General features: G+C 36.5%; 1 protein-coding gene across 1 annotated transcript in view; it reads left to right on the top strand.

Moving 5' to 3' along the window:
- The window catches only part of LOC116959373, a 96,950-nt gene that overhangs the window by 22,118 nt on the left and 61,074 nt on the right, over positions 1-13,758 (top strand). The window contains exons 12-21 of the mRNA XM_042798900.1: positions 1,849-2,001; positions 3,073-3,217; positions 6,155-6,313; positions 7,042-7,160; positions 8,253-8,534; positions 9,553-9,708; positions 10,139-10,323; positions 10,962-11,144; positions 12,495-12,586; positions 12,765-12,934. Coding sequence (XP_042654834.1) covers positions 1,849-2,001; positions 3,073-3,217; positions 6,155-6,313; positions 7,042-7,160; positions 8,253-8,534; positions 9,553-9,708; positions 10,139-10,323; positions 10,962-11,144; positions 12,495-12,586; positions 12,765-12,934 — 1,644 coding nt within the window. The remainder of the gene's footprint in view (positions 1-1,848; positions 2,002-3,072; positions 3,218-6,154; positions 6,314-7,041; positions 7,161-8,252; positions 8,535-9,552; positions 9,709-10,138; positions 10,324-10,961; positions 11,145-12,494; positions 12,587-12,764; positions 12,935-13,758) is intronic.

A 13,758-nucleotide genomic window follows, 5' to 3' on the forward strand; every position in this document is an offset into this window, starting at 1 on the left:
TTTTATCTTTAATTGACATTTGCTGCTGAAGAAATATCTTTTATATCTTCTGTTTGATGATCTACGGAAATAATTGGTTCTTCCTTATCATGCTTAGAGAATAAATGTACTGTTGACAATGTGTCAGACAGAAGTAAGAGCCCAAGAGCTAAGTTTATCTCGTATATTTGTGTCTGTTTAGTTTTCCAGTGTGCAAGCTAAACACACGGGACTTGTATTTTTCTTCATACAGTGTGAGCAGTCTGTTCACTTTCAATTCTTACCCCATTTATTGAAATAATAACTTAAAAAAAACAGATTTTATGTATTGGGAGCCATGAACAAAATTTTGATTAAAAATCCAAAAGAAATTCCATGGCTGAAATTTTGTCTTCCTATTAGCCATGGAGTTGCAGTTTCTGTGTATGTTTTCAGCTTCTTAATATGTGCTGTATGAAATTTCCTAGTTAATTTTGGTAGAATAGGGATTTTACATGTTTTGGGGATACATTACTCTCATTAGAAAAAATTGGAATAGATGGTGTATCTTTTAAAGTCTGTGCTCTCCATCAGAAAGAGGAATCACTGCACTGGTGAGTGTCTCATGTCTCTTGCTCTCAGCCTCTTACCCAGACCCAGACTGCTCGCTGGGCCAGTGGAGTAAGAAACAGAGAAAGCCTTGGCACTGTGCAAGCACTGACCAGCAATCACTAAAACTTTCTTGTGTTATCAACAGTGTTTTGGTCACAGATCTAAAACACAGAATCACATAGGCTGCTATGAATAAAATTAACTCCATCCCAGCCAAAATCAGTACAACCACCCAAGTGCCTGTTCTCAAGAAAACTTTGCTTTTTTAAACTCTTTTTGTCTTCCAACAAATCTGATTAAAATTAGCCAAGAGATTAGTAAATCAGAACAGGGAACTGAAGAAGAGGGGCACAGTGAGAAAGACTGCTCAAGTCTCATTAGCTTCTTGAAAACTGTTCTGTAACTTACTGATGAAACACAGTTGTCTGATGAATGAAGAGCAGGCTCTTGAAACTCAGCAGCATGTTGCAGTGAGTGTACAGGTGCATGGGAGAAGTATTTTTGACTATGACAACTTCCCTGACTATGCAGAGCATAATAGGAGAGATGTCCCACCTGATGTCTTAAACCAATGGTGAATGGGTTCTTTTGACCCAAACAGTTGCGGAAGGTTTTTAAACATTTTAACTGTGCTGGCTGTAGTGTACTTGTTTCTAGGGGATTGTCAGTAAAAGGAAAATCAGGCACCATATTGCTTTGAAGTTAGTGGGCTCTAAACTTTAACAGAGAGCTTGTAATTAAAAATTCATTGATTGCCAGCAGTAACATACTTTCTGGGCTCTGAAGCTGTACAGGTTTTTCTGCATGTTTAGCAAAGAAAACTGGTAATATTATGGCATCTGTTGACAAATTATTATTTTAAATTGATTATTGTGTTCAGAACACTCTCGAATCACTAAAAAGGTCAAAATATCTGTGATCAAAAGGGACAAAGTATCAAGGGACTTGAAAACCTTTTTCTGTACATCAAATCCATGACTTCTGCTTTTCCATTGCAATGCAGGTTTTTTTTAAAGGATTTTGTGTTCCACCAGGTCTAAGCCAGATTTTACTTACAGGTGTTACATGGCATTGGAACAACCGTCCATACTCATGAGTCTTGTCCTCACATTGAACCCAGAGTATAGCTGGTACAATAGGGGCTACAGTAAACCCCCAGATGATCAGCGATGATTTTAAACAGAGAATCTTGCACAGAAAATGTTAATTCAATACAATTTCAGGTCCAGCTGACAACATGTGGGGAAGTTTTTATTCTACCTTGCTTTGTATTTACAGATGCAACTGGTGTTAAAAGCCATTGGAAATGCGGGACTGGCAGCAGCTTCACTAGCTCCTGCTTTGAGCTTGTGTGCTTCCCTGAAAAGTAATCCGATCGAAATTCGTCTAGCTGCTGTCCAGGCCTTCAGGCGCATTCCCTGTTCTGTGAGAGTAAGTGATTCATTGCCAGTAGATGACTGATGGCTTCCTGGCACTGTCCCAGAGGTTTGATTTTCTGGAACAGTTACAAAACATGCAAGTAAATAAGGAACAAGCATAAACATGTCTTTCAGCAGAGGTTCTCTGCTGTTAGAGAGGTTGGTAGGACCACCCTGATGAATGGACCTATAATATGCTTTGGTGTAGTTGAGGTAACACAGCCAGTGACTGAGATGTTTATGATGACTTAAAAAGTTACTTCAGTTGGGTGGTTTATGTCTGTGTGGGTTATGGCTGAAAACCCACAGTACTTGATTTTTCCTATAGTCTGTTCCTCTGTATTATTCTCTGAAATGCTAAGTATTAATGTGAGAAGCTTGTTGTGATTGACAATACGCTCTCATAGTTAGAACATTTTGTTAGTGTTTTAATAGAAGAAAACGCAAAACTTATCTCAAATAATTTGATACTCCTACGCCCCGTCATTGTCTAGCAAATGAACTGCAAAAGGGACACCCTGTGGGTGGACTGGGGGTGTTAAATGCTACAGAAATGTTACTAGTATTGCTCACTGGTGTCTTAATTCCTCGCAGTTCACCAACCAACTCATATTTGTTGATACTGGTAAAGTATTGAACAGAATAAATTTTACAGGCCTACCCTTTGATTGAGACCAGAAGTGATGATCTTAATAGCCTGCTGACAAAAATGTAGCCATTGTTGTCTGTGTATTAGCTGTGGCACATGTGAAATATAATAGAACAACTCTCCCCTGTGGTAGAATAAAACTATCATTAACAGTAGTACTAGCAAGTGAGGCTCTGTTTTGCGGACAGTCCTGTATAAATTAGTTGGTATAGGATTCAGGTCATAATGGCAGTTTGTTCTGGAAATTTGTGGATAAGGTAGTATAGACAATATGTACATACATTTATATACATGTTGCATGAAGTGACTTTGGCAGGTATAAAGCAATAGCTATCTCTTTCAGAAAGAAAAACCAACCTGTAGCTTAAAGTGCATATATGAGGTATTGTAGGGAAGTAAATCATAATTGTCCTTTTTTATCTTTTTCTCTTTTAGAATGATTTATTAATTCAGCTGTATCAAGCAACCAGTGAAGATGTGGAAATAAGGATTGCTGCTTATTATATAGCAATGAAATGTCCCCATGAAGAGTTATTTAAACAAGTACAAAATACTTTACTGAAAGAAACATCCAGTCAAGGTTAGCCAAGCAACTACTGAAGTCTTCTTATATGTTCCAAAATAATACTGCAATGTAACATTTACTTTATAGGTGTAATGGTACCAATCTGTATCAATTTTTATTTAATCTTAATACTTTACAGGTTGTTAAAAAAATTGTATGATTGCCACCGTTTGTATTGGAATTGTGATACTGTTACTTTAGCAATAGTCAGTAAGCAGTGACTTCACAGAACTAGTTCCCTCTACTGGCAACATTTCATTAGCTGCATGCTAATGAAATGCTAATTGAGAAAAAGAAACATGGAGCCACTTTGTTTAGTGCGATAGAAATACAAATGGATAACTGCAAATTGCATTTTGTTAAATTGAGAAAGAAGCAAGTGGCAGAAAAAAATACTGCAAGCTGCAGGTATAAACTGTTTCTTGATTACCTTTTCAGTGCTCCTAAATTCCACATTTACTATTCATTTACTTGATGTAGTACAAGTACTTATTACAAGGATTCGCTACCATGGTGTTTCTTTGATACAGTCCTCTTTTACATTTATATTACAGTGTTCTTGATATGATTTTAATATTGATTGCAGTATTTTAAAGACAGCATTAGACAGAAACTAAGCAGGTCTGAAAACTGCAAATAAATGGCTGTTGATTTTCGTTTAGATGATTTAAGATACCTAGGAACTTTAAGGCCTCCTGCAGTTACCATCAAGGCTTAGAGGGGGGTGCTTCATCACTGTGCCAGAAGCAATTCTTCGGGTCAGATGAAAGTTCTCTAAGGGTCACAGTTTGAGAACTGCGGATCTAATGGCAAACAAATGGCATCAAAAAACTGTTTACAACACAGGGAAAAAACAAAATGTGGGAACTGGAATGTGTTGTTAGGAATGTTGTGAAAAGGACTTTGTGAAGGGTGCTAATCGTATATCCAAATGTATAATAGCTGGCCAACAGTGTAGCAGTCATTTTGGGAAAAGGTTAGCATCAGTACAATGTCTTAATTATTGATAGTTTCTGATTTATGCTTGCTGCTTCTGTGGTTCCATGTTGAATTGTTGCCTGATCTTAGCCAGATTACTGACATGAGAGACTGAACTGGGAAATGATGCTGAGCAGAAAATCTTCTATACTAAATTTTACAGTAACTGTTTTAAGTATCTTATCTGAAGGAGAAGCTGTTTGGCCTAGTATGAAATGAAACTTTATGTTCTATAAAAGTACAGAATGCTATCAGCTTTTTATTACCAAAGCACACAGATCTTTAAGCTGATACCATATTTTGCGTGGAGGGATTTTTTTCTAAATTATTTCTCCACATTCAACAAAGAATACCCTAGACTAATCCTTTGCTTTTAAATCTGTCAAGAAGGAGCAGAAATGAAAGGGGTATCTATAAGATTGTTTACAGGCAGATGAAAGCAGGCTGTCTGCACTCTGATGTGTCTGGACCCTAGCCAGCTCTGAACTTGAAGCTGTGTATCTATTTTATCAGGATGTTATGTCCAGACTGGTATATCCTGCAGTGATTATGAGTTCAGACTCAGTGTTGTATTCACCCAGTGATATGGCTTATAGTTTGGAGCGGACTTGTTCCCCTCTGTTCAGAGTTCAGAGAGAAATTGCATCTACCTGTAAAATACTGTCAAGGTGTATTCTCAGTGACTCTCCTACCTGTGGCTCCATGCAGAAAAAATAAATTGACTAATGAAGGAGCTCTACAAGTCCCTCCAAAATGTTGTATGTTTTAAACAATTTAATGCAGTGCTCATGAATTTTGTTAATTTCATTCATTTGGTTGATGTAACATCTAAATAATTGTTATAATAGACTTTTTGAGTAACAAGAGCTTTTGAAGGCATATAGCGCACATATTAGTATTTAGTTGCCACATTCAGAAAAAGCAACATGAGAAAAAGAAGTATTGTTAAAAATGCAGTTGTATCAGCATTCAGTGTCTATGCATTGAACTAGCACTGGAGCCTAATATCTTTTATCTTCAGGAGAAAAAGAAAGTTTCTGTTTAAGAACCAGACTCCAAAACACATGGAATATGTTTGCCCCCCACAGCACAGTGCAAGCATGGCGAGACCATGAATCGGCACAGTGTCATGCCGAAATATTAATTCTGAATCACAACTGTTTGACATTTCACAGTATAGAAAGATTCTTTGTATTGGAATGATTTGTTTACTGTATGTAGAGAAACTTTATTGCCAGTTTTCTCCTAAAAGTCCACCAGTGTTTTTGCCAGTGTTCATGTAGGATATCTGATTAATGGACCTCCTTATATTTAAAGTTGCTTAATGCTTGCCTTTAAAAGGCTTTTTTTATTCCTGCTTAAAAACTTTTTAACAGTTATTTTAAGATTTTCATGTGCTTGCTGTTTATCTCAGACTTTATTTTTAAATTTTTTGTTTCAGTACACTGGGTCAGTGATTTTTCAAGAACAAAATGAGTGATGGTGCCAAAGTTAAAGTTTAAAACCATCTTTTAAATAATTCTGTTGCATCTGTTCTTTGAAGAAGGAACAGAAACAGTCCAATATTATTTGAGCTGCCCAGCCTGTCTCTAACGTCTGTATTAGAGTTGTATTTTGTTTTTTTGCAACATTCCTTTGAATTTAGTGTAGAAGATCCTTTGCAAGCAGTAAATAAGTAGGTTAACAGTGCCTCCTTGCCTGCCTAGATTAGCTGAGAGGCATAGATGAAATTAGGGAATGAAGGGCCCCTCATGTGCCGTATTCGAAAGAATAAGACAGTATTTAAGTAAGTTGACTATTGTAAATATAGGTGTATCAGACTGATTTTTAATAGTGCTGAAAATAAATTCTGTTGTGGTCGGGGGAATGGTTTAGGATTAATTCTGGTATAAATAAATAAAAAGGTTCCCTGTGTCAGTTTTAGTAACAGTTTTAAATTTTCTGTAATTTCCAAATGCTTTCCTTTAATTTAAGTGGGCTCCTTTGTTTGGAGTCATCTCTCTCAGCTCCTGGAGACAGATGATCCATTGAAGGAGCACCTTCGAGATTCTATTCCTGATGAAATCCTTAGCAGAGATTTTGACCAGGAGTCATGGAAATACTCCTCATATTCTGACGCCACATTCCACTCAGGTATGTGAAGTTTTAGAACTTAATGATTTGTAGCATATGGATTATTAAAATCCCATGTTTTTTCTGGTCCTTTGCATCTTGCTCCAGAGAATTTTAATTTTTATGACTCAATAGTACCCAGATGTGCAAATGTAGACTTGATTCTGCACTGACCTTACATGGAGTATATCAAATGTAATTCCAGCAAGCCAAGTACCATGCAACTTTGCCTTTTCTGAGAGAGAAGAATAAGAACCGATTAACTTCTTAGATTATTTTTGTGAACATCAAGTTTTGATTCCTTCCTTAGTGACCTTTCTCTTCAGCAACAGAGGTCTGGGGTGTATTTTTTGTATTCTGATTCATGTGCTTTCCTTGGTATAAGAAAAGATTCAGGCTATTTTCTTCCTGTTTTACTACTTATTCATCATTTGTTTTTAGCAAAAATGTTAGATAATGTTTTTCAGTGTAATGTTTTGATTTTCTGTCCATCCCTTCCAGTGCAATTGTGTGTGATATGTATTGTAAATGCTTTTCTTTTAGTGTTTGCCAGATAGTAGGCTTTTAGTAATGTCAGTTAAAGTCTTTGCTATACTAAAAAGTTAAATAATTTCACCTGTTGACTTACTGTTTTATTCACCAACTTCTTAATGAGTAGAGTTGTGGTTTTCTAAAGAATTATGAGACTTGCAAAGTATATGAGAATAGCTAATCTCCAAATGACAGACATCTGGTATTTTCTATTGCAGCTGGTGCAGGTGCAAATATGGAAGCATCAGTGGTCTTTTCTCCTGCGTCTTTTCTACCACGATCAGTCATGACAAATATGACTGTTCACCTTATGGGACAGGCTATAAATCTACTGGAGGCAAGTTTGTGGATTATTTTTTTTAATCCCCCTTTGCAAAGGACACTTGGTGTATTGAAGTAAAAAGAAATTATTTTTGTTTTTCCATTACATTTCCTGTAGCAAGGTATGCTTTTCACTGCTACAGCAAAGTTGCCTCAGACTGGTGATTCCTTTGTGTAACGGACTTTATAAAAAACCCACTTTCACTCTGATAGTACCATACACTAGCCAAGTGAGTTATATTCAGCTCTTGTTGTTGATTCAAATGGAAGATAGAAGTCAGTGCTTTCTGAGACAGTGGTCTAGCTCTCATTTAGGGTAGTAAGATTGCTTTGGTTGACTTAGAGTGGAAAATGGATTGGCTTGGGCAAACCATTCCCTTAATACAGAAGATAGTCATATATACCTAGCTGAAGTCACTGTTTTAGTACCATTGAGCATCCAGTGCTTGAGATATTTAATTAGCCTGCGTACAACCTCATCATCTTTAATTGTGCCTCTACTGTACCTCCAAGAGAAAGCAATGTTTAGCATATGGACTCTATTGCAGGTAAAAATGTGTATGTGAAAGAAATAATTTAATGTAGCTTTCAGATCTCAAGTTTAAGCTTGCAAGGGAAAAAAAAAATTTTTTTTTTCAGTGTCATATACCCTGCACCTGTATATGTGTTAGTAACACTATTTTATTCAAACTTCCAAACAGAATCTTCTTTCAGGAGTATTAAAAGGGTACATTATTGTTTTCCAAACAAAATGCTGTTTGTAACATGCTAAAATAGTACTAGCTCAAACTGTCCCATCATGGTGTAAATGAACTGATACCTGAAAAAAAAAAAAAAAAAAAGATTTTTATTTTGCACTGAGCTTCATATAGTCAACAAACTAAGAAGCTTTTACTGGGAAGATTTAATATTGAAACATCCAGTATTGGATGCTACATGAAGTAGGATACTAAACTTTGTAGACCACTGTGATCTCATATGCAAATCTTTCTTTGTACAAATTCTAAAGGTTGCATCTGGATTTATTACTTTATTTTCTGCCTATAGATCTGGACATGGCTTATGCATCTCACTGTCAGGCTTTTCAATACTGTATGCTTTCCCCTAGGTTGATGTACGATTAGAGAATGCTGAAGCTCTCGTGCAGAAGATTTTTGGGCAGAATTCTGCTACTTTCAGTGACTATTTTTTTGCAAACACTAATGAAAAAAAACACAAATCAGAAAACCCAGAGGAAACAACAGGAAAAGTCAAGAGGAAGAAGATGACTTCAAAGCAGTACAACCCCAGTGATCATCTTGTGACCAAGTCTGGCAAGCCAAAGTTGAGAAAAGCTAACCAGAATTGTCCTGGTAGAAAGTACAGTAAGATGAATGAGTTAGTCAAAAAGGTACTTGATTGTAGATCTTGGAAAACTTAACGACATTCCACAGTTAAACTTAGGGCCTCATCTAGCATTGGACAACTGCTCTGTATTACTGAGACTCCTTTACATAAAGCATATGTAACTTGTTCCACTCGCAGAGAACTTAGCAGCTGAATAAAATACAAAGGAACAAAGAGCCAGATCTTCAGTTTTTCAGATACTTTTACTGTCTCAAAAAATGACTCTCAGCCAGGGGAGTATGTTGCCTGTGTTTTGGTCTTCCTCTCTTTATTTTGACCTCTGATCCTCTTTATATTGATATCCTTTTGTCTACTGACTTCTTCAGCATGGTAAATAGCTGCTTGATGTTAAGTTCCTGAGTCATGCTCTTTGTGATCTGACTTCCCAGTTTGATGTCAGATGTTACATTGACCCTTTTTGAATTTAGCCATGTTTGGAGAGAGCTATGTTCTATGTATGTAACAGGAAAACTTTGGGAATTTACTTCAATTGTTGAAGTATTACCTGGAAAACTTGGGGACAATGATTTATTTAGTGCCTTAGACCATCTCTCTTCATGGAACTCATCTTCTTAAGATTTCTTCTTACAGTGTAAACTCGTGTTCATGTTGTGTTGCTGTTGTGTTAATTCATAAAGAGGGAAAATGTAAATTTTTTACTACTTAGCAGTTTACTTAGCAATCATGGCACCCATAATGTATCAATTAAGCTCATATTTTTCAAAGCTTCATTCGCTTGTGGGTATGTATTGCAGTAGTTCTCATTTTGCCTAGTCATCTTGGAATTAGACATTACCTGTCTTCATAGTGAAAGTCAGTGTAGTGGTATGGAGTTGAAGTTTAGCTGGAAAGAAAAGGTACTAATCCAGGGTCTTAAGTGGTCTTGAAATATTTATAAAATGGAGCCTAATGTCTGTTCACTAGTATCATAGCCTGCACTGAGGAGTTGTTTATTACAAGTTTGAAAGGAAATTAATAGTAACATCATTCTCTTCCTGATTTATTTCTTTATCACATGTCAGTTCACTGAGAGAACAGTGAGAAAGGAGGCACTGAAATGTGAGCTAAGCATGAAAGTCTTTGGAAATGAACTTAGCTTCTTGGATTGTGAAGATTTAAGAAAAAAAATGAAACATTATTCTTTAAATCTGGCTGAGTTGGCTGTCCAACTTCTGAAGGTAAAAGTAACATTTTTTGTCTATTTGAAAGTAAATCCCTCGAGAAACTACTTTCTGACAGATACGTAAAAGATACAAAATATTACTTCTTGTTTCTCTAAACTGAGCTCTAAGAGACACCAGTATATATTGGGTTTAATCAGCATTCGGTACATGCTGTCTGATGGTTCTTATCTCTTGGTTTTCTCTTTCAAATCCACCCATGCATAAATGAAAAATAATACTTTAACTGGAGCGGGACTAGTGTCTAACTCATGCCCTGACCAGATGCAGGCTTTGGGCTGCTTTCTATCTTATTTCCCAAATCAGGTCAGTTAAAAACACTTCATAGCAGACAAATGCCATGGATAGTTATATCTGGAAAATTTTTTGAATGTTGAGTTTATTATGCAAAATAAAATTCTGTTTGTTTGGGTTTTTTTCACTATAGGGGCAAGAGGTCCAGTTTAATAAGAGGCTGAGTTTGGCCACTGAAGAATTGCAATTTCCAGCAATTTCAGGCTTTCCTGTTCAGCTGGCAGTCAATGCCTCGGCAGCAATTAACATAAAATTCAAAGGGAATGCAGATTTCAAACAACAATCGGATTTCTTTCTAAATGGCTATATCAAGCCAAGGTAATAACTGCTGCAAATATGTCACTTTCATATATTCCTGATGTTGGGTATCAATTCCTGATGCAAAAATTTTGTGTGAATGTCTGTTGTAATCAATTAGGAGATTCCTGAAGAACTCAAGCAGTCATTGTCCTTATATTGCTGAATGGTTGCTGTGATTTACGGACAGCAGTGGTTTTCTGTCCTGTCTGTCTGATTTTGAACTCTACTGCTATGCTTTTGAAGTGCTGTTTGAAGCCGACTGTTCCTCCCTATCTCTCAATCAAATTCCTAAATGCTTGCTTGCAGATGATATTGTGGATGCTTTACCTGTTACAGAGATGGCATTTGGATTTTTCTCAGGATCAGACAGGCCATTACGGGTTATGGATCTACAAACCAAAGGATGATTTAACCCTGTGTTTCTTGGCTATTGTATCTTTTTATACATACTGAATACATTTACTAAACGTCACTAAGTGCTGTATAGACAGATATAAACTTACACTATGATACTCAATCCTAATTGCTTTCCATTTCCTGATATCTCATGTCAAAGTCTGGGTTTAAATCCCTTACTTAGGAGATACAGAAAACTTTAAGTGCCTTAAAAAGAAAGCACTTTTCATAGAAGAATATGTATCTGAATCTTTCAACAGTTCATTTGTCCAGCTTTCTGTCCAAATGGGAACTGTGGGGACTCTGGGACAAGCTGGCCTAAGCTGGTTAACAGGTGTGAGGACATCTACTAGTCTTGACGGGGGAATCCAGGTAAAAAAAGGGCGAGAACTCAAAGTTTTCCTGAACACTCCAGAAGAATCTATGGAAATAATTAATTTCAGGTAAGATTAATCAAGGACATCTTCCTAAAATAGTATCCATAACTTTATTGAATCAGGACTTAACTGGCACGCTCATTAATAGAGCAGAAATGTATTTTGTAGAAAATAAGTCTGACTTATACTTGAAATATGCCATTCAGAAGAAGAGAAAGTGGAAATTATTCTGTGCGTTTTACATTGTTTTATTGTAAAAACATATATTCAAATCAAAGCCTTAGGAAAAGATGTAAATTAGTTTTTCATACTCCCCTTTTTTTTTCCTACTGAATGTCAGTGCTGTTTCTGGAACTTTAGTATCCAAAGAATTTAGTTCATGATATTAAAGTGGTGGAGGAAAAGCTTAGCATTACTTCTACAGATTGGTATTTAGCAAAACACTGGAGTAATTTAGAATATAGTACTAACAACGTGTGCTCATACCCTTCTTGGGAGTTCTTAGTTAGGTTCTTTAATGTTAGGTAAAGATTACCGTGTAAAATACCACCTCAACAACTGTCAGATGTTAAGCAAATTAATTGTTTTAATGCATGCTAGGCTAGACTTTTTAGCTCTTTTCTTTGGACTTTTAGATTTGATAGAAATCCAAGCAGAAGGCACATATTGTAAATGACATGTCAACTACATGCCTCTTAGACATGACAACAGATTAATGAAGTATTTACAGTATGTGGATTGTTGTTCCTTTGTGTTTTTCTTTATTTGGGGCATTGTGGTACTATAGATATGTAGTTCAGAAAAGAGCTAAAAAGCTCCGGAGTTCGCATTTAAACCATCCATTCCCTTAGGACTCTGGGAAATTTACTGATATAATTCTATTTCTTTCAGCTAGGATGGATGACAGACCAGAATGAAACTTAAAATAATTACAAACCTGTATTGTGCTTTATTTGAATGAAAGACTGACTATAGACTCTATTAGATATTGCATTAACTCTTGCTCTCATCAAGTGATTCTTGTACAAGTAGTTTAGTGAAGTTCTGAAGTTCTGAAAGAACTGTAATGAAACTGATGTCCATACATACCATAAGGGAATACAAAATAAATGCCTAGAAGCCAGGAAGTGAGTGGAGGTGCAATAAACTGGCCATTCCAAATCGCTCGGAATGGAGAAATCTGATACTGGCTGTGAAGAACTGAAGAAGAATCTCAAGATAGCGACAGAATAAACATGGAAACTGGATAAAAATCAGTGCTAATTAGTAGAAATGTAGGCTGAGCTTAGCAGAACTTCATCTTTCTTGGTTTTCCAGTCTGGGAGAAGATAGCATATAACTGAGAATTTTGTTTAAATATTTCTGTAACTTTAGCATAATTGTTTTCAAATGACCATTTGAAATTCTTGGTCGTAGCTCTAAGCTGCACTTCACAGTGGTGGATGAGATGGAAGATACAGATGTTTTCCAAGACCACACAGAAACCAGATCTTGCATTAGAGAGGATGGTGAGTCTAGCTATTATGTTTGTCTTAGAAAGCTTAATCATTCTGAAATATCTATAACAGATCATTTTATTCAGTAGAGTTTCTTTTTTACATATTAGTTCTAAAAGGTCTTCAGTGCAGTGTTCCTTTGCATATTTTCTTTGTTTTAACTGAATGTTTGACTGTTGTCTTCCACCAGTGTCTGAGATTATTGGCTGGCAGCTGTGTTCTGAAATGTCGTATCCTGACCGAGCCAGCGGTTTGGCTTTCCCCCTTACTGGACCTTTGAGAGTGGCTGTCACATTAACTAAGCAAGACAGAGGCCTGCAGCAGTACGTTGTGGAAGCTGCATATAACTATATTCCTCAGGTACCATTATGGCATGCTTTAATTTGCCTTTTAGTTTATTTTGCTAATGAAAGAATGGTATATCTCAGTACTGTATATTCAACATAACTGGCTTTCAAGGTCTACAATATTATTATTTCTATTCCCATTATGGTAGGAAGATATGTCGAAAACAAATTACTGATGCTGATAGTACATATATACCATTTACATATACAAACTGGTGCACACAAAGTCATTTGGCTAAATAAGACAGATAGAGCTGGAAGTAGAGACCAGGATTTTTGTCTTGGTGTCCAGTAGTAAACAACTTGGCCTCACTTTGACTTGTTTCTCTTTGTGACAAAAAACCTCAAGACCCCAGATTGTTAGCTTACATTAAACACCTTGTTTGAAAGCAGAAGTTAGGCTCCAGTGATTCCACTTCAGAAGGCTGTTGTTTTAATATATTTGTTTGGACAAGCCTGGGGAAGAAATGGTTTTCAGCTTCCTCAGGGGACACTAAGATTTTATGGCTTTTTGTACAATGACAGTATAGGTGTTTAACACGGGCAGTGGCTGGAGTCTTATTTTCTATCACAGCCCAAGTATGCTGCTGGGTTTGAGCTAATTATTTTTACCAGGAGACAATTTGGGCTTTGGCTGTATTCAAACACTGCTCAGTATCTCTAAGACAGTGAGATAAGCGTGCAATAAGCAAAGTAACTTTCCCATTGTTATTTTGGTTTTCTGACTCTCTAATTAATAAAAGCAGGAAAGGGAACAGGCATTTTCCTCTGCCAGAGAATCTGATGTCTGTAGGCTGGCCAAAACTGTCAAGACAGACACCCACTGCTGGATCATGG

The sequence above is a fragment of the Tyto alba genome, unplaced genomic scaffold (assembly GCF_018691265.1).
Source record: "Tyto alba isolate M040663 unplaced genomic scaffold, T.alba_DEE_v4.0 Super-Scaffold_28, whole genome shotgun sequence".
In the NCBI taxonomy this organism is placed as follows: domain Eukaryota; kingdom Metazoa; phylum Chordata; class Aves; order Strigiformes; family Tytonidae; genus Tyto; species Tyto alba.